Here is a 20,891-nt window from a genome sequence, read left to right as displayed (position 1 = left end):
AATCATAAAATACAATGACTTAATTTTGTTAACCTCTGTGAAGGTTTAGAACCCAAAGGAAAATTAGACGCTGTGAGTATCTCTCTGTCCTTCCATATTCTGTCAAGTATACTCAATACAGAAAACAGAAGAAAGGAATCAAAGGCATAGCCATCCTTTTACTAGAGTAACGAATAATTGCATGTTGAATGTAATTAAAGTTTTTTTCAGAGAAAAAAATGGGAAGTTTAGTGGAATACTGCACACCACAACACTCATTTGAACATATGCTGAGTAAGGAGATGCAGATTTTGGTAGAGAAGAAACTGTTACTTTAAAAGTTTATGCTGACTTAGGCTCTGAGAAAGGGAAGCTTGCTAAAATCCTGTAGAATTTATGGAACACAGTTTCAAAGCTATTTTTATTTTTTCTTTATTTTGTTTATTTTATTTTTTTAGGTTTTGACAAGGTTTAACTTACTTTTCTTTTTTTGAATTTTATTTTATTTTATAGAGCAGGTTCTTATTAGTTATGTATTTTATACATATAAGTGTATATATGTCAACCCCAATCTCCCAATTTATCCCACCACCATCACCCAGGCCCCACCCCATTTCCCACCTTGGTATCCATACATTTGTTCTCTACATCTGCTTCTCTAATTCTGCCTTGCAAACTGGTTCATCTGTAGCATTTTTCTAGATTCCACATATATGCGTTAATATATGATATTTGTTTTTCTCTTTCCAACTTACTTCAATTCATTCTGTATGACATTCTCTAGGTCCATCCACGTCTGTACAGAAAAAACAATTTCATTCCTTTTTATGGCTGAGTAATACTCCATGGTATGTGGGTACCACATCATCTTTATCCATTCCTCTGTTGATGGACATTTAGGTCGTGTCCATGTCCTGGCTACTGTAAATAGTGCTCCAATGAACACTGGGGTGAATGTGTCATTTTGAATTATGGTTTTCTCTGGGTATATGCCCAGTAGTGGGATTACTGGGTCATATGGTAGCTCTATTTTTACTTTTTTAAGGAACCTCCATACTGTTCTCCATAGTGGCTGTATCAATGTACATTCCCACCAACAGTGCAAGTGGGTTCCCTTTTCTCCACATCCTCTCCAGCATTTGTTGTTTGGAGATTTTCTGATTAGGCCCTTTCTAACTGGTGTGAGGTGATACCTCATTGTAGTTTTGATTTTCATTTCTCTAATAATTAGTGATGTTGAGCATTTTTTCATGTGTTTGTTGGCCACCTGTATGTCTTCTTTGAAGAAATGTCTATTAAGGTGTTCTGTCCATTTTTTGATTTGCTTTTTTTTTTTAATCAAAGCTACTTTTTAAAAATTTTATTTTCTAACATCTTTGTTGGAGTATAATTGCTTTTCAATGGTGTGTTAGTTTCTGCTTTATAACAAAGTGAATCAGCTATACATACACATATTTCCTCATATCTCCTTCCTCTTGCATCTCCCCTCCCACGCTCCCTATCCCACCCCTTTAGGTGGTCACAAAGCACCGAGGTGATCTCCCTGTGCTATGCCCCTGCTTCCCACTAGCTATTTATTTTACATTTGTTAGTGTATATATGTCACTGCTACTCTCTCACTTCATTCCAGCTTACCCTTCCCCCTCCCCGTGTCCTCAAGTCCATTCTCTACATCTGCATCTCTATTCCTGTCCTGCCCTTAGGTTCATTAGAACCATTTTTTTTTAATTTTAGATTCCATATATATGTGTTAGCATTCGATATTTGTTTTTCTCTTTCTGACTTACTTCACTCGGTATGACAGACTCTAGGTCCATCCACCTCATTACAAATAACTCAATTTCGTTTCTTTTTATGGCTGAGTAATATTCCATTGTATATATGTGCCACATCTTCTTTATCCATTTCTCTGTTGATGGACATTTAGGTTGCATCCATGTCCTGGCTATTGTAAATAGAGCTGCAATGAACATTGTGGTACATTACTCTTTTTGAATTATGGTTTTCTCAGGGCATATGCCCAGGAGTGGGATTGCTGGGTCGTATGGTAGTTCTAGTTTTAGTTTTTTAAGGAAGCTCCATACTGTTCTCCATAGTGGCTGTATCAATTTACATTCCCACCAACACAGCAAGAGGGTTCCCTTTTCTCCACACCCTCTCCAGCATTTATTCTTTGAAGATTTTTTGATGATGGCTATTCTGACCGGTGTGAGGTGATACCTCACTGCAGTTCTGATCTGCATTTCTCTAATGATTAGTGATGTTGAGCATCCTTTCATGTATTTGTTGGCAATCTGTATATCTTCTCCGGAGAAATGTCTATTTAGATCTTCTGCCCATTTTTAGACTGGGTTGTTTTTTTGATATTCAGCTGCATAAGTTGCTTGTAAATTTTGGAGATTAATCCTTTTTCAGTTTCTTCATTCGGAAATATTTTCTCCCATTCAGATGGTTGTCTTTTCATCTTGACTATGGTTTCCTTTGCTGTGCAAAAGCTCTTGTTTGCTTAGGTCCCATTTGTTTTTTGTTTTTATTTCCATTTCTCTAGAAGATGGGTCAAAAAGGATCTTGCTGTGATTTATGTCATAGAGCATTCTGCCTATGTTTTCCTCTAAGAGTTTTATAGTGTCTGGCCTTAGATTTAGGTCTTTAATCAATTTTAAGTTTATTTTTCTGTATGGTGTTAGGGAGTGTTCTAATTTCATTTTTTTACATGTAACTGTCCAGTTTTCCCAGCACCACTTATTGAGGAGGCTGTCTTTTCTCTACTGTATATTCTTGTATCCTTTATCAAAAATAAGGTGACCATATGCATGTGGGTTATCTCTGGACTTTCTATCCTGTTCCATTGATCTATATTTCTGTTTTTGTGCCAGTACCATATTGTCTTGATTACTGTAGCTTAGTAGTACAGTCTGAAGTCTGGGAGCCTGATTCCTCCAGCTCCGTTTTTCTTTCTCAAGATTGCTTTGGCTATTTGAGGTTTTTGTGTTTCCAAACAAATTGTGAAATTTTTTGTTCTAGTTTTGTGAAAAATGCCATTGGTAGTTTGATAGGGATTGCATTGAATCAGTAGATTGCTTTGGGTAGTAGTGTCATTTTCACAATGTTGATTCTTCCAATCTAGGAACATGGTATATCTCACCATCTGTTTGTATCATCTTTAATTTCTTTCATTAGTGTCTTATAGTTTTCTGCATACAGGTCTTTTGTAACCTTAGGTAGGTTTATTCCTAGGTATTTTATTCTTTTTTGCTGCAATGTTACATGGGAGTGTTTCCCTAATTTCTCTTTCAGATTTTCCATCATTAGTGTCTAGGAATGCAAGAGATTTCTGTGCATTAATTTTGCATTCTGCTACTTTACCAAATTCATTGATTAGCTTTAGTAGTTTTCTGGTAGTGTCTTTAGGATTCTGTATGTATAGTATCATATCATCGGCCAACAATGACAACTTTACTTCTACTTTTCTGATTTGGATTCCTTTTCTTTCTTTTTCCTCTCTGATTGCTGTGGCTAAAACTTCCGAAACTATGTTGAATAACAGCGGTGAGAGTGGACAACATTGTCTTGTTCCTATCTTAGAGGAAATGGTTTCAGTTTTTCATCACTGAGAATGATGTTGGCCATGTGCTTGTCATATATGGCCTTTATTATGTTGAGCTAAGTTCCCTCTATGCCTACTTTCTGGTGGGTTTTTTATCATAAATGGGCACTGAATTTTGTCAAAAGCTTTTTCTGCATCTACTGAGACGATCATATGGTTTTTATCCTTCGATTTGTTAATAAGGTGTATCATATTGATTGATTTGCATATATTGAAGAATCCGTGCATTCCTGGGATAAACCCCACTTGATCATGGTGTATTATGCTTTTAATGTGCTGTTGGATTCTCTTTGCTAGTATTTTGTTGAGGAATTTTGCATTTATGTTCATCAGTGATATTGGCCTGTAGTTTTCTCTTTTTGTGACATCTTTGTCTGGTTTTGGTATCAGGGTGATGGTGGCCTCGTAGAATGAGTTTGGGAGTGATCCTCCCTCTGCTATATTTTGGAAGAGTTTGAGAAGGATAGGTGTTAGCTCTTCTCTAAATGTTTGATAGAATTTGCCTGTGAAGCCATCTGGTCCTGGGCTTTTGTTTGTTGGAAGACTTTTAGTCACAGTGTCAATTTCAGTGCTTGTGAGTGGTTTGTTTATATTTTCTATTTTTTCCTGGCTCAGTCTCGGAAGGTTATGCTTTTCCAAGAATTTGCCCATTTCTTCCAGGTTGTCCATTTTATTGGCATAGAGTTTTTTGTAGTAATCTCTCATGCTCCTTTGTATTTCTTCAGTGTCAGTTGTTACTTCTCCTTTTCCATTTCTAATTCTATTGATTTGAGTTTTCTCCCCTTTTTTCTTGATGAGTTTGGCTAATGGTTTATTGATTTTGTTTATCTTCTCAAAGAACCAGCCTTTAGTTTTATTGATCTTTACTATTGTTTCCCTCATTTTTCATTTATTTTTGATCTGATCTTTATGATATCTTTTCTCTGCTAATTTTCGGGTTTTTTTGTTCTCCTTTCTCTAACTGCTTTAGGTGTAAGGTTAGGTTGTTTATTTGAGATGTTTCTTATTTCTTGAGGTAGGATTGTATTGTATCTTACTTCTTAGAACTGCTGTTGCTGCATCCCATGGGTATTGGGTCATCGTGTTTTCATTTTCATTTGTTTTTAGGTATTTTTTAGCTTCCTCTGATTTCTTCAGCAATCTGTTGGTTATTTAGTAGTGTATTGTTTAGCCTCCATGTGTTGTTATTTGTTACAGATTTTTTCCCATAATTGATATCGAGTCTCATAACGTTGTTTTTGGAAAAGATACTTGATACTATTTCAATTTTCTTAAATTTAGCAAGGCTTTATTTGTGACCCAAGATATGATCTATCCTGGAAAATGGTGTATGAGCACTTGAGAAGAAAGTGTATTCTGTTGTGTTGGGATGGGATGTCCTTTAAATATCAATTAAGTCCACCTTGTTTAATATATCATTTAAAGCCTGTGTTTCCTTATTTGTTTTCATTTAGGATGGTCTGTCCATTGGTGAACGTGGGGTGTTAAAGTCCCCTACTATGATTGTGTTACTGTCGACTTCCCCTTTTATGGCTGTTAGCATTTGCCTTATGTATTGAGCTGCTCCTTTATTGGGTGAATAAATATTTACAATTGTTATATCTTCTTCTTGGATTGATCCCTTGATCATTATGTAGTGTCCTTCTTTGTCTCTTTTAATAGTCTTTATTTTAAACACTATTTTGACTTTGAGAATTGTCTATGAGAACTGCTACTCCAGGTTTCTTTTGATTTCCATTTGCATGGAATATCTTTTTCCATCCCCTCACGTTCCGTCTGTGTGTGTCTCTAGGTCTGAAATGGGTCTGTTTTAAACAGCATATATACTGGTCTTGTTTTTGTATCGATTCAGCCAGTCTATGTCTTTTGGTTGGAACATTTACATTTAAGGTAGTTATCAATATGTATGTTCCTATTACCATTTTCTAAATTGTTTTGGGTTTATTATTGTAGGTCTTTTCCTTCTCTTGTGTTTCCTGCCTAGAGAAGTTCCTTTAGCATTTGTTGTAAAGCTGGTTTGGTGGTGCTGAATTCTCTTAGTTTTTGCTTGTCTATAAAGGTTTTGATTTCTCTGTCGAATCTGAATGAGATCGTTGCTGGGCAGAGTAATTTTGATTGTAGGTTTTTCCCTTTCATCACTTTAAATATGTCCTGCCACTCCTTCTGGCTTGCACAGTTTCTTCTGAAAGATCAGCTGTTAACCTTATGGGCATTCCCTTGGATGTTATTTGTTGTTTTTGTTGTTTTTTTCCTTGTTTTTTTTTTTTTGAGTTTCCTTGCTGCTTTTAATGTATTTTCTTTGTATTTAATTTTTGATAGTTTGATTAATATGTGTCTGGGCATGTTTCTCCTTTGATTTATCCTGTATTGGATTCTCTGCTCTTCCTATACTTGATTCACTATTTCCTTCCCATATTAGGGAACTTTTCAACTGTTATCTCTTCAAATTTTTTCTCAGTCCCTTTCTTTTTCTTTTCTTCTTCTGGAACCCCTATAATTCGAATGTTGGTGTATTTAATGTTGTCCCAAAGGTCTCTGAAACTGTCCTCAATTCTTTTCATTCTTTTTTCTTTATTCTGCTCTGCAGTAGTTATTTCCACTATTTTATCTTCCAGGTCACTTATCCGTTCTGCCTCAGTTATTCTGCTACTGATTCCTTCTAGAGAATTTTTAATTTCATTTTTTGTGTTGTTCATCATTGTTTGTTTGCTCTTTAGTTCTTCTAGGTCCTTGTTAAACAGTTCTTGTATTTTGTCCATTCTCTTTCCCAGATTTTTTTATCATCTTTACTATCATTACTCTGAATTCTTTTTCAGTTAGATTGCCTATTTCCTGTTCATGTTTGGTCTGGTGGGTTTTTACCTTGCTTCGTGTGCTGTGTGTTTCTCTGTCTTATCATTTTGCTTAACTCACTGTTTTTGGGGTCTCCTTTTTGCAGGCTGCAAGTTTGTAGTTCCCGTTGTTTTTCGTGTCTGCCCCCAGTGGCTAAGGTTGGTTCAGTGGGTTGTGTAGGCTTCCTGTTGGAGGGGACTGGTACCTGTGTTCTGGTTGGTGGGGCTAAATCTTGTCTTTCTGGTGGGCAGACCGCGTCCGGTGGTATGTTTTGGGGTGTTTGTGACCTTATTATGATTTTAGGCAGCCTCTCTGCTAATGGGTGGGGTTATGTTCCTGTCTTGCTAGTTGTTTGGCATAAGGTGTCCAGCACTGTAGCTTACTGGTTGTTGAGTGGAGCTGGGTCTTAGCGTTGAGATGGAGATCTCTCGGAGAACTTTAGCCATTTGATATTATGTGGAGCCAGGGGGTGTCTGGTGGACCAATGTTCTGAACTTGGCTCTCCCTCCTCAGAGGCACTGCCTGACACCCAGCCGGAGCACAAAGACCCTGTCAGCCACACGGCTGCTAGTGTTGGAGGGTCTCCTGCAGAGGCGGGGGTTGGCTGTGGCGTACCACGGGGACAAGGACACTGGCAGCAGAAGTTCTGGGAAGTACTCCTTGGCATGAGCCCTCCCAGAGTCTGCCATTAGCCCCCTCAGACCTAGGTTTTTGTTTTATGGGATAAAATTTTCGACATGTAGTTAAAGCTGGTCTTCCTAAAGCCAGGCTGCCTGCAGCAGCAAGTTTTTCCAGTCCCTTTTCCAAGCCTAATCAAAGCTATTTTTAAGTTCTGCTTAGTATGGGCAAGTGGCTCGTTTTTCTGCCAAAGAATCCATTTACCAAGAAATACTGGAATCAAATACCTTAACCTGTGCTTAAAGACCTATATTACCAAAAAAGGAATAGTTATTTTTTCCTTTTTCCTTAATCCTTTTTCATAATCCTCACCACCTGATAAAACTCTAAGCTTCCAAAGAGAATGCATAGTAAATGGTGCAAATTTTAATCTTTCCTTTTGCTTTCATTTAATGCTTCAGAGGGGTCAAAATAACAATGGGGCCAGATGTTTTTAAATGTTTTTGTTAATGTGATACAATTATTCAGTATATAAATGTGATATTTAGTTCATCACCCTGTAATCTTTCTATACCACTCCTGTTTTCTTCTCATCTCAATAGGCTGCTATGAACGTCTTGTAAATTATCTTCTAAACCATTAGGAAGTAATATACTGTAAATGTACTATTTTCTCCAAGGAATACAGATTTAAAGTTTCCACCTGAGGTAGAATTTTTCTTTTTCTCAAAGTCAACATATATTAGATTTTAACACAAGTAGGGTTGAATGTTGGACTGTTGAACATTCTGAAGTCCTTTCAAAGTCTGTTCTATGCACAGCCTTGACCTTACCCTGTGCTGTTGCTTTAGTATCTCCTATTGTAAAGAAGTGTCTCACAGGCTTTATCTGTTTCTGCTTTCTTTCCTCCAATTTAAAAGTGTATTTTCATTGGACTGAGGAAAATACAATAAAGAAAACCTGATAGATAAAAATTAAGAAATATATTACTAGTTGCTATTATAGAATTAGAAATATTGTCATATTTGTATAAGAGTTTACAGAATAAACTAAGTGTTTTTCATTTATTATACTTCCTAGAGGAACTATAAATTGGAGTCAGTAATGATTTGGGGGGAGAAAATCAAATTGGCAAAAGTTATACAAGAATACTAAAACACATTTCATATTGCTTGATTGCATAATTCTAAAGAGACTACATTATTGCAAAAACTGTGGATCACAGACATACATGGCAAAAACATAAAGTGTAAAACTCTTAGTTGACTTTAGACTATTAAAAATAGAGACAGGGCTTAGTAAAAAATTTAGATATTAACCACCATTAAAATTTTTATTTGTGATAAAATGTTAATGGTATAGAAAAATACTAGTGATATATCAATTTTTAGATTGTGTGGAAATGTATCTGGAAAGAAATGCTCTGGAAATAAATATAACAAAATACTAAAAGAACTGGTTCATTGGTGTTCTGCTTCTTTAAACTTATAGATACTCATCACATTTATTTTTCAATGCATACATCTGTTACTTATATTACCAGAAATAAATTTAAAATAACTATTTTCAAATAGTTTCAAATTTCATTTAATATTTTATAGCACTTCACCAGTTAAGCAAGGCAGGGAGAATAATTTTCCACTTTATAGTTGAGAAGAATTGGGTAAATTCCCAATAGGAGGAGCTTGAAATAAAACCCAGATCCTCCAAAGCCAGCTTTAATGCTGCTTCTATGATATCACACTAGAAGGATACAGGAAATAATATATGTGAATATTCTATGAGTTTTTCGCAATGATTGTAATCCAAGTTGTTATTAATACCATTGTTTAATTTATTTGATCTTCTTTATAAATTCCTAATTCCAATTGAGGGAAAAATAAATGTATGAGATCAGACAAATGTTAATAAAAATGGATACCAAAGTCAAATGTGTCAGAAGTAAAAACTCATAATTATCAATACATCTATGTTTAATTTATTATGCTAGCATGGATTAGAAGAAAATCTAAAACTCTTTTGTTTTACTTTAGAAAAATACTGAACATGGTACTCAATGTAAGAAAGAGGGGAGTCAAACTGAGAATATTAATAATGACTAAATGTGAAAAAAGTCCATAAGGTAAGACACAAAGGGTAAAGAAAGATAAATAGACTTGATAAATAACTCATAGGCTTTTAATTAAGTAATCTATTTCAATCAGTGAGAAATTAAAGTAGAGACTAATACTTTTATAACTATTTATTTAGGGTTACTTACAGAGCATAATTAGGAGACTAACGCCATCAATAAAATTAAAGAGCCAGGGTCTTTTCCAGAAGCCCACACCACTCTATCAGTTGACACAATTTAACTCCTGTACATCCACTTGCTAGCCAGTTGTCCTGGCCTCTTCCCCTTATCCAGCAGACTTACAGCTGGTGCCAGATAGTGAGCAACTTTAGTGCAGAGATAGCTCTATTCAGCTTTGCATGTGTAGAACCTAACACAGTGCTCAACAGTGTTTGCGTATGTGTTTTTTCATGTGGAAAAACATGCAAAACTAAACTATTGCTCATTTCAATAGCCTGAACCAAATCAACTGAACAGTTATATTTATTATATAGAAAAAATGCATACTACACCCGCAAACTAATTAAATGATTTGGGAGATTATCTGCGCTACCAGATAACTTATGCTACCAGTTAAAATATCTCATTTTTAAAATGTTGGTAATTTTAATAAGTGCAAAACATTATGTAGGCGAAAGAAAACACATCAACAGAGCATATTTGACACACAGCCTCTTGGTTTATGACCCCTGGTTTAACGATTTGATTACTGTATTGTTGCACATATAATTGAGATATTCCTGAAAAGTCACATAATTTGACTACTAAAATATCAAGGACAGTTTACTGATTAAAGAAAACTAAATAGAAAGAAGAACAAAGCTGGACTATATATGCTATGCTATTATTCCATACTCATAACTTCACAATTGCCAAGCATGTCGCAAACTCCACTTATTATCAAAAAGAAAATATCAAAGCCCAGAGGTTGGGCTTCCCTGGTGGCGCAGTGGTTGAGAGTCCGCCTGCCGATGCGGGGAACACGGGTTCGTGCCCCGGTCTGGGAGGATCCCACATGCCGCGGAGCGGCTGGGCCCATGAACCGTGGCCCTTGAGCCTGCGCATCCGGAGCCTGTGCTCCGCAACGGGAGAGGCCACAAAAAGTGAGAGGCCCGCGTACCGAAAAAAAAAAAAAAAAAAAAAAAAAGCCCAGAGGTTGAGAATAGAATAATAAGTATAACCATTATAAACTTTACTTTAAATGAGGTATAACTAAGGTTAGGTTACAAGTTCAAGTTGTTCCTCTATGTATGCAAATGCATGATTGTATTTCTAAATGATGACTAACTAGCCAATTACAGTCACTAGAAAGTTCTGTCATAACTGACATTTTAAATAAAGCATTATAAAGAAAACCAAAATTTCAACCTAATTTTAATCACTGTAGCTATTCAGAATTCTGTTAATCAAGTAGGAAAAAAATTGTCTTTAACACCTAGAATGATTTATCTGTTTGTATGAATGTGAGAAAAATGATCACATCCTCGAGCAATAGATTACAAGTACAAAGAAAGTTCACATTACAGCTATGCTGATGAAAATTACCTGCAGGCTATTACAACACAGCCAGTGAATTAATTAACCTTTTGCCATAAGAATCTAGAAACTTCAGCAAAGACTGAGCTTTCTCTTTCTCTTGCTCCAGCTCTCTTAGCATTGAAATACTGCTCCTTCACAGTGAAATACTGTGCAGTTACTAAGGCAAACAAATAAAATATACTCAGATTTCATCATCTCTCCATGTTATTACAATAAAATCACATAAATTGTGATGAAAATATAGCAATTTGGATGTTTCCTCTTTTGCTTTAGTTAATGAAAGATGAGAAATAATGGTAGATTTCTATGTAGATCTTTACTTTTATGAATAAGATGAGCAATTTCTTACTATGAATGTTGGCTAGCTCTTAATTATTTACCTTTAGACTCTGTGAGAAGATAAAGTTTAAAATGTATGTCTTTTGCCAATGTGTTAAAAAAGTAAGGATGCACATGCAATCTTTTAAACCTCTTTTTCAAATAACACATTGTCTATATTTGAGTGTATTGGTCATGTATTTCGATAATTTTCACTTGGGATCTGAAGCTGAAAAATTATCTAACACTAAATGAAACCATGATCTAAGAAAATAGGATTTCTAACAAACAATGGTAATATGAGCCATTGTATTTCCTCAAGTTGTTAGAGGCAAGGATCAATAAGACAAGATGAATGTGAAGATGACAGCAAGAGTTAAGGACTGCTAAATTATACTCCAAATATTGACATAATAATTTCACATCCTTACGCAACTGTTTGGAACTACATGTTATTTTCTTTTTGATGTAGTTAATATATCCTTAAGAGGGTTAACAGTGCCAATATTTAATTGTCCAATAACAAGCATTGAGAGCTGTTCACTTCCATTAGCCAATTTTTTGAGCTAGTTTTAATTAATTCATTATATAATTAGTCTTGTCAATAGGTAAGTCATTCTCTCAGTAGGCTAGGAGACATTCTTGTCTAGATAATGGGTTATATATATTGTTTTAGAATGTTAGGGTACTTCTTTATTGTTCCAACCAAATGATGATTTACCAGATTCATCTTTAAAGAGCTAAACTAGTGAACTCCCTCCCCAAGTATTGTTCAGGAAATCAATTTTTGGTTGCAGGCAAGAGGCACACAATAGTATCTTAAAATAAGAAGGTGATAATTTTATATTAATAAAGTAGATAATGCTTATCTAGACAACTAAAGATTTATATGATAGTTCTTATTTTGTATTAAGGGCAAACACATATTTTAAACGTAAATATTTCAAATTAAGTAGCTTTTTAAATAATTTGGAACAAACAATAAATCCTTCATAATTGTTCATATATTAAAATTTTCCAAATGGAGCTTTCTTTTGTATCTATAGGGAAGATAGCTCTTTAAGGTTGGTAAATTTAAAATATTTACTAAAACATTTTTGGTTATACCTCTGTTATAAACTATATTACATCTACCTGAAGTATCAAGGCTAACACATACCTGTCACATAGAAAATTCACAATACATATATTTTGAATATAAGAATACACAGTTTCAAAAAAATTGGCACTTCTTCCAGTACTTAAATTTGTCTGTGCAATTTAAAGTAGATTTAATATTGTCATTGATTCTTATATGATCATGTAAAACGTGATAATACATATATGCATATGAATAAGAAGTATATGTCTTCAAAAGTCTAAAAAATGATCATACAAATTGATAATATTCCTTAATTATTATAGGAATACATATGCTATGCTTTGGAAGATATGCTCTACATACCTAACAGGTAATGTTCTGTCTCCTTTCCTTCTATCCATTTCTCTTTGGGGAACAGGATACCAACGGAAATTCAGTTTCCAGTTAAAACCCCCATAAGTCATGTCTGACCCGGCCATATATTCAAAGGTATCATCACTAATCACATCAATGATGGGGCATACAACTGTTTTCCTGCAGAAAAATTAAAATCAGTTTACATATAAATAATAATTTAAATGTTACCTTAGCTTCTTTAAACTTAATATAGCTGATATGTTGAAATTTATTTTATGACTTTAATTTGCCTTTATTTTCATGTTATCCTTTTTCTCTGTAAAATTACTTCCTTTTACTGCATCTTACTTCAGTCTACTTTTATTCTATCATGTATAATCTAATCAAATATACTAATTGATCTTCAAGCTGACTTCCAAATGCATTCTAAATACTAACTCAGCGGGATGAACATGGTCTATTTTTCATAAAACCTCCACTCACAGCATGATTAGCAGAGCTTATTTGATATTATGCATCATTTTAGCTATAGACCACTGAAAATCAACAGCATGCAGGGAGTGAAGAATGAATGATGGCAAATTAAATCTGGTAGTTTGACTCTCAAAGGCAATAGGTAAGTTTAAAGAGATAGTTCAGAGAAAATCTTCATAGAAAAACAAACAAATGAAAATCCAAGAAGCAACGATAAAAATCATGATCATCAGTATAAGTAAATATTTCCTATGAATGACATTAGTGTCATGACAATTTCTGAGTGAATTGTCCTAGACTTATAGTTTACACTAAAATAAAAAAAAAAAAGCTTACACTAACAATCTACATATTTTAAGATGGGAAAAGATAAGCAACTTCAGTTTCTGGTGTTTTATGATCCATTTTTTCTTAAAGTAAGAGGAAGAGCCAGGAGATTTGGTTTTTTTTTTTATTTTATTGAAATATAGTTGATTTACAATGTGTTAATTTCTGCTGTACAGCAAAGTGATTCAGTTATACATATACAGATTTGATACTCTTGATGGTGGCTTTTTAGGGTAAGGAACTTTTCACCGTGGGAGATCATTAGGTACTCTTTTAATCCATGTTGTGCTTTCTCCAGTCTTCCCCTACTCCAGGTTTATATGTTTTATTATGGGATCAAGCTTTTGTCATCTCCACAGTAAATGTTCAAACAACTGTGCCTTGTTTGTAGCTAATTCCTAAGAGTAGAGCTTGCTTTTCATATAAGATAGAAGGTGAACATACAATTGAATCACCCATAGATGTAAACATACAATTGAATCACCCATAGATGTGGAAAGCAAGGACATGCTGTCCATTATTTATTCTGGTTTTGTAACACCAGCATCACCAACACTCATTTTCTATTTGGTCTTATATGCCACACAATTGGCCCATGCATAGAGTTCTCTGAAATTAATAGATTTAATTTAGCCTTGGAAAAGCTTCTTGGTAACTTTGGTCCTTATAAAAGCAATATCTTTCTCTCTTTCTTCATTACATTTAATAATTTAAATTATAGGGAGATGAAATTAGATCTAATAACCTTGAATAGGACTTTATTATCTAGTTATGGCAACTTTACAACATATAAGCAGGACAAGGCATTAGAGTTCATTATATGCAAATACAATCTAAATATGTTGTTAGATGAAAAAAATAAATGATCCATTCATGACCATAGTGAAACAACATTATATTAAAAACTCACTAAGTTGAATACGAAACACATGTTTTAAAAAGCAGCATAATGTATGAAAAGCTGCCAGGAAATGAATTTAAGAGGTTCTAAGTTCATTATACTTTGCCAACCTTACCTTCCTGTGCATACTGTACAATACACAGAATGGAAAAATGTTATTAGCCATATATTACACTCAGTTGACTAAAAGGTTCCCACTGCTTTCTTCAACTGCTATGGTTCATTTTACTGACAACTTCTATCCATCTTCCTGGCAAGTACCAAATCCTGCCATTTATGTGATATAGCTGCACTAGCTCACACTAAGCAGCCCCTGTCTTGGAAGCTTAATTAAAAACTTCAATTCTAAAAAGACCTTTCGACTGTAGGTGAAATGACTATGCAAGCAAGGTGTTATGCAATGCTTTGTTACTATATCAGACAGCAATCAGCATAGCTGTCTTCATTAGGCGCTTAGGAATGACACTCATTTACCACCCATGTTTATGAGTATCTGCAAAAAGCCCACTTCATAGCATCATCATCAGAAAGAATTTCAGCTAACTATGAGGGTTCTTAATTTCTATATTCTTCAACTTCTCAGATTTCATAATATGTCTGTACAAAAGGACAATATTATTTAAATAATTAAACATTCTTACAGCTGTGCTTTCTATGCTTTTTTTTTTTTAAATCCTGGTTTCATTTCAGTGGGGTGCATGAGTGTGAGTTTATTTTTAAGATCATCAGGGTGGCTTTGGACTAGACTTTGAATAAGGGCACTGACGCAGTAAAGGGAAGACTGTTCTGGGAGTGGGAAGAACTAAATTGCTGTTCCCATCACTTCCGATAACTGGGACAAGCTATTTAACTCATTTGTTCCTCCCTATTATTAAATACAGACATGAATACCTTTATTACCTACCTCACAGGGTGATGGAAGACAAAGGTGCTTTGAAAATGTATTTTATAAAATATGATACTATTTTTGATTGGACTGATTTCCGTCACCTATAAAATGAATATTCAGCACATCTTTACTATTTGAATTGTTTGACTATTTCTTAATCAAATATTCAGGTTCAGCATAAATAAGCCAAGGTCTTTATTAAATAAGGAGTAGGGGGCCTACTTTTTTAAAAGCTAGGAAATAAACATTCTGAAAATAGCAACTTGGAAGAAAAGTTATGATGGACAGCTGAAAATGTCCTAACGGGTTCAGTCAAAACCCAGACAGACATAACACATGAATTCTTACCTGTCTTCCTTTATTCTTGCCAGCAAGGGCTCCAACCATCCTAACGTGCATTCACAGTGTGCATCGAGAAAAGTTATGACCTGTCCTTTTGAAGCAGCTGCTCCTCGAAGGCGGGCACGTATTAACCCAGAGCGCTCTTCCATTCTAATAATTTTTACCGGCACTTCTAAATTTTTCACATAATTATCTAATGTCAACTTGAGAAAATCTGTAATGTGCAATAAGAATTTATAAAGTTTTGAAACTGTTTTAAGACAGAGAAGAGATACTGCTACCCAGATGGAAATTCAACATGCAGAAATGGTGGTAAACTCCTATCAACATTTTTTGCATTGTACAAAAGAAAGATGTAGAGATTTCATCAGTGAATTAGTATACGGTTCATTATGATTCTGTCACTTGGCTGACAAGGATAAGGATATACTAGGAAGTTAATATACCAGAATCTAATTTAGAAATTGGGCCACAATGGCAAACGCAATCTCCTTAATTATAAGTTATTTTTCTTTTACCTACACTAAAAAAAATAAAAAGACCAATATCCACAAAGTCATATAAATGCTCAGTCACAAGATCAACTGAGTTTGGAAAAAAAAGAAACACTTATGAAAGTCATTTTGGCTGATTTCTTAGGTTAGTAAGAACCATGGAATCATGAGATAAACTGAAAGAATTTGTTACTTGTTTCTGGAGTTGGTATATTAATGAAAATTTGATAGGTGGTTACAGAGTTAGTATAATTACAAGGAAAATACAGATCATTGCCCACTTACCTTTTTGAACACAGTTAAGCTTTCTAATTAAAAAAATATACAAAAAAAATATTTGTACCTCTTTCACTGGCATCATCTACCAAGATGACCTCAGAGAGTAGATAGTGTGGAGAACGATTTATAACACTGTAAACAGTTCTAAGGAGAGTGCTCCAAGCTTCATTATGAAATACAATGACTACACTTGTGTTTGGAAGTTCATCAGGGTAGACCTTTGTCTTGCATCTGGAAGAGAGGAAAGAAGAGGGACATGCTAAGAAGTTCATTTTTCATTCTGATCATTGTAATAAAAATATCCATTATGACACAACTTTAGACTTGAAAGCCCCTTACTACAGAAACACTTTATGATTATCTAAAATTATTTTCCTTTTAATATTTGCTGTGAGTAATCACTTGGCACTTTGAAAATTAAATATGCATACTTACTAATATTATTTTAACTGATTTTATTTTTGACTAATTTTACATTAACTCCAGGGAACAAAGAGGCATGACTTACACAAGTCTAAGAAAGCTAAAATAGCATTCTGAGTCTATCAATAGAAGACCAGGTACAACAGGGACAGATGAATTCACTTAGTAGATATAATTGTCTTCTTTGTTTAGAAAAAGAGTTATTGTGTAACTCAAAAAGTCTTAAGAACATAAAAAGGCATATGTTCACAGGGTTTTGAAGCTTGTAAAACTGAAATGATTTTTCTATTCTAAAATCTAGTCACGAACGCTTCCTATTCTGTTTGAGAATGCCATAATCCATGTCTACTTTGAGGTAAAGATTTAGGGGCCAGGATACACTTTACAGATTCTCAATGAGTACTATACAATCAAAATCGGAGATTATGAAAGGGTATAGGCTACCAGAACATCTCAAACTTTAATGTGCAGAGGAATTGCCTAGGGATTTGTTAAAATGCAGATTCTGGTTCCGAAGATCTGGGGTGCAGCCTGAGAATATGCAGCTTTTAAAAAGTTTCTAGGGGCTTCCCTGGTGGCGCAGTGGTTGAGAGTCCGCCTGCCGATGCAGGGGACGCGGGTTCGTGCCCCGGTCCGGGAAGATCCCACATGCCGCGGAGCGGCTGGGCCCGTGATCCATGGCCGCTGAGCCTGTGCGTCCGGAGCCTATGCTCCGCAACGGGAGAGGCCACAACAGTGAGAGGCCCGCGTACCGCAAAAAAAAAAAAAAAAAAAAAAAAAAAGTTTCTAGGTGATTCAGATGCTTCTGATCACTGGAGCACACTCTTTAGTAAGAGGTTACATCATAATTGTTATTACTTTTAGAACTTGATATTTTGAGAAAAACTTTTAATTTTGCTTATAAGTTAAAAGAACTCCAGATTTTACTTTTCAAGCCAGCAATTGAAAAAGGTACATTTTGATAAATAACATGCAGAGTGTTCTAGGTGGTCATCCCAAATTTAACATGCAGATGGCTCTCACCCATATCAACTTTCAACATTTAGACATTTCTGTCATGTAATGTTAAATCACTGTGATTACAGAATATTAAAAAAAGAATGTCACTGGGTATCCAGAACAGGAATAGAAGTTTATTCACCTTAGGTTATTTTTTCCTGTAAAATATTCTAAAGAGCTAGAAAATTAAAATAATTCCATAAAGTAAAATGAACCAGATACAGCCTGCCACCAATAAATGACCTAATCTCTGACACAAAATTAGCATCGTTAAAATTAGTCCCCTTCACAGGTGAGTGAAAAAAAATCCACTAAAGTGTGGGCATCAAAGGCATGTAATAAAAGTCTGCTGAGATTTTAATCATCTTTTAAAACAGTCTAAAATATCACCTACTCAGTGAAGTGCTCTGCAATATAGCCAGATAAGAATGTGCATGTGTCTAACCGTAACATTTTTTCAGCAAATATTTATTTGAATAACATTCATTAAGCAGCCACACTATATAGGACACTGTGTAAATAAGAAAAATCAAAATGTAGGGGGTGAAAAGTAGGTTGATTCATAGTCATCTCTTCCCATTCTGGTAGCAAGATTCAAATGGTTTCTATACGCTTCCTCATCACTTGACCTGTACCTCCAGGCAGTTCATCACTAAATGAACTTAGAAAGCTGTCTTGGTAAGTCAGAAAGGTTCTTGCCATGATTTTCCTCAAACCTCCATTCTTCTTCCTCAGCAAAACACCCCCTCACTTTCAGCATGCTGAACAAAATGTATCATAAAGATAATCATTATCATCAATAAAGAAGTAAAGCTGGAGAAGCAGGCTGAAATCTGTCCAACAGTCAACAAACACTGGTTTAACCCAAGGATAACAGTCTATAAAGTCTACTTAGTATCATTTGGATAAAAATCATTTCTTTTAAATTAAATCTCTCACATGTTACACTAAGTGCTAATAAAGAAAAAATGAATGAGATATTAATTTAGATAAATCATTTAAAGTATCAAAATAAAAGCAGACATGTAGATCCAGCTTCTTAAACTATTTCCGGCATGCTTTATTTTTGCGGTTAAAAAAAGTCCACTCACAAATGTTAATTTTATATTCATCATATGTGACGAAGTTATAATGAACTAATTTACTATTAATGTAGCTATTTTGCTTACTTAGAGAAAACTTCCACCATGTCATTATTTAATGTAGCATAAAAATAAAATGTGGCTAATATGTTATTAATTCTTCCTCTTCCTCCTATGTATGCAGTTATTTAGCAAAGAAAACTTTATATAATAATAAAATAATTTATAGGATAATTCTTGTTACATAAATTAATCATTTTCTATGTCAGTTTATCCAGTTATCTCAAGTGCATAGATACGTATGAACAAGAGTTTTTATTTTCGTGGTTTTTAATGGATTTGTGACACACTGAACTTGAATTATTGCCCGTAATTCATCAAACCTATTGTTTCACCTAGGGTTAGATACATCATGATTTTATGTTCCACTAGGAAAGAAAAATGTTTCACTAGGAAAAATTTTATGTTCCACTAGAAAAATGTTGTCAAATAAACTATAATATAATGCTTTCTTATCTTGAATAGGCTCTATTCAATACCTAAGTAAAGCCTATAGAAAAAGCTTTTAAACTTATTTGGACATAGATTCCTATCAATATTTTCAGGTTTGCTTATAAATCAGTCACACTAGTTTCTTGTTGCTTTGAAGTTTCTTTCATCTATTCTAAGGGGATTTCTCCAGCTTTAGGTTGTATTGCTTAAATGAGAGGCATGCGTTTAGCACGTACCTCAGTAACAAAATACAAAACAACTTCATCTTGTGAGTATCCTCCTTGGTACTATAAAGCTGTGCTTTGCAAAATTTAGCTGCAAAAGAATTATGTTGGAATCTTGATAAAATTCAGATTCTGATTCAGTAGATCTGGGATGGGCCCAAGGCCCTGAATTTCTAATAAGATGCCTGGTGATGTGGACACTGCTGGTCCTGGGTTGACATGATAAGCAACAAGCCTATGTAAATCAGTTAGCTGTTGATTAACAAGAAAATATGAAATTGCAGTCATTGCTCCAACTATAAATATTGGCTTCATCAAATGAAATATAATTTTTGCCACTGTTTCCTTGTCTTTCTGTTCAGACAATAACTTTTTGTTCTAATACTGAATCATATTGTAATCTTTCTGAAGAAATGTTGAATGACAAACTCTACACATACAGTACAAATACTGCACATAACTTAGTTGAAGTTTAACTATGTAAACAGCCATGACCACATTCACACAAACTTAAGGAATATTGCCTACATGACAACTGCCAGCTGGTAGACAATGTTTGTAACTAATCATTAACTGTAAAACTCATCCTGATTTCAGACATATAAAAGGTATAAAGTGTACACTTAGAACAGGTGAATACAATAATTTTTCTTTAGCCACAGAAAAGTACTAAAGTGTTGTTTGATTTTTTCAGGTTTTTTTTTTTTTTAATGTCTTTAGTATCTAAACTGGCAGAGTTTTTTTTTAACTGGCTGATTTTTCCAGAAATAATTAAAAACAAACAAAACAAAACAAGGAACCTATATGATGTAGGTGGAGGTAAGTACTTAAAATAAATAGATAGTTTGGATTTCTCTAATAATCTCTTCACCCTCACACATGACAAACTCCTTCTTCTGTGGTATTACAGAAGAATTTCACCACTGTTCACCTCATCTTTTACATCTCTCATAATAAGATTAAAGTATGTACTCTGAAATGTGTGGTAGACATTGCTTGGTCTACACAGCTGAGTAAAGCTCAGAATCTCCAAAAGGTGGAATTGCAAAGGACTTTCAAAGTTGACTAATTCAAATATTTATTTCACAGAATACAAGTCTCAAGTCACAGAGCTAGTTCAATACTCTGCATAATAAAGTAATAAATAATACCACTAATAAAATAATTTATTATTTAATAATATTAGTAATAGTAATGATTTCTGCTCCATATTATATGCTAGATGTCTTAAATGATGTTGTTGGTATCTGAAAAATTAGAAAAAAAGCATTTTTATGCCTTTTAAAATAATTTATATCTTTATAAATATCTTTAAGTCAAGAGAAGTAGATTCTCCTAGGATCATTTTATTAAAACTAAGCATAGAAAGACAGCTTTCACTGAAATTAGGTACATATAGATCAAATACTCTTAGCAACCTGTCTTTCGAAGATATTATTTCTTTTATGTGAACATCTAAATAGAACTGGAAAATTTGACATAATTGTGGGAACACAATGTGCATGTAATTAACTTTGAGAGT

At 34.2% G+C, this 20,891-nt stretch overlaps 1 protein-coding gene across 6 annotated transcripts in view; it reads right to left on the bottom strand.

The window, feature by feature from the left end:
- The window catches only part of GALNT13 (polypeptide N-acetylgalactosaminyltransferase 13), a 561,510-nt gene that overhangs the window by 210,662 nt on the left and 329,957 nt on the right, over positions 1 to 20,891 (bottom strand). For 5 of the 6 annotated variants that reach the window (XM_004276801.4, XM_033400037.2, XM_049712717.1 and 2 more), the window contains exons 5-7: positions 16,214 to 16,380; positions 15,383 to 15,590; positions 12,450 to 12,620 (exon numbers count right to left, since the gene is read on the bottom strand). In XM_004276801.4, coding sequence (XP_004276849.1) covers positions 12,450 to 12,620; positions 15,383 to 15,590; positions 16,214 to 16,380 — 546 coding nt within the window. The remainder of the gene's footprint in view (positions 1 to 12,449; positions 12,621 to 15,382; positions 15,591 to 16,213; positions 16,381 to 20,891) is intronic. The other variant, XM_049712719.1, reaches the window with a different exon arrangement.

This window comes from Orcinus orca, chromosome 7, assembly GCF_937001465.1.
Source record: "Orcinus orca chromosome 7, mOrcOrc1.1, whole genome shotgun sequence".
Taxonomy (NCBI): Eukaryota; Metazoa; Chordata; class Mammalia; order Artiodactyla; family Delphinidae; genus Orcinus; species Orcinus orca.
The sequence above is the reverse complement of the archived record's forward strand: the minus strand, read 5'-3'. Positions and strand labels throughout refer to the sequence as shown.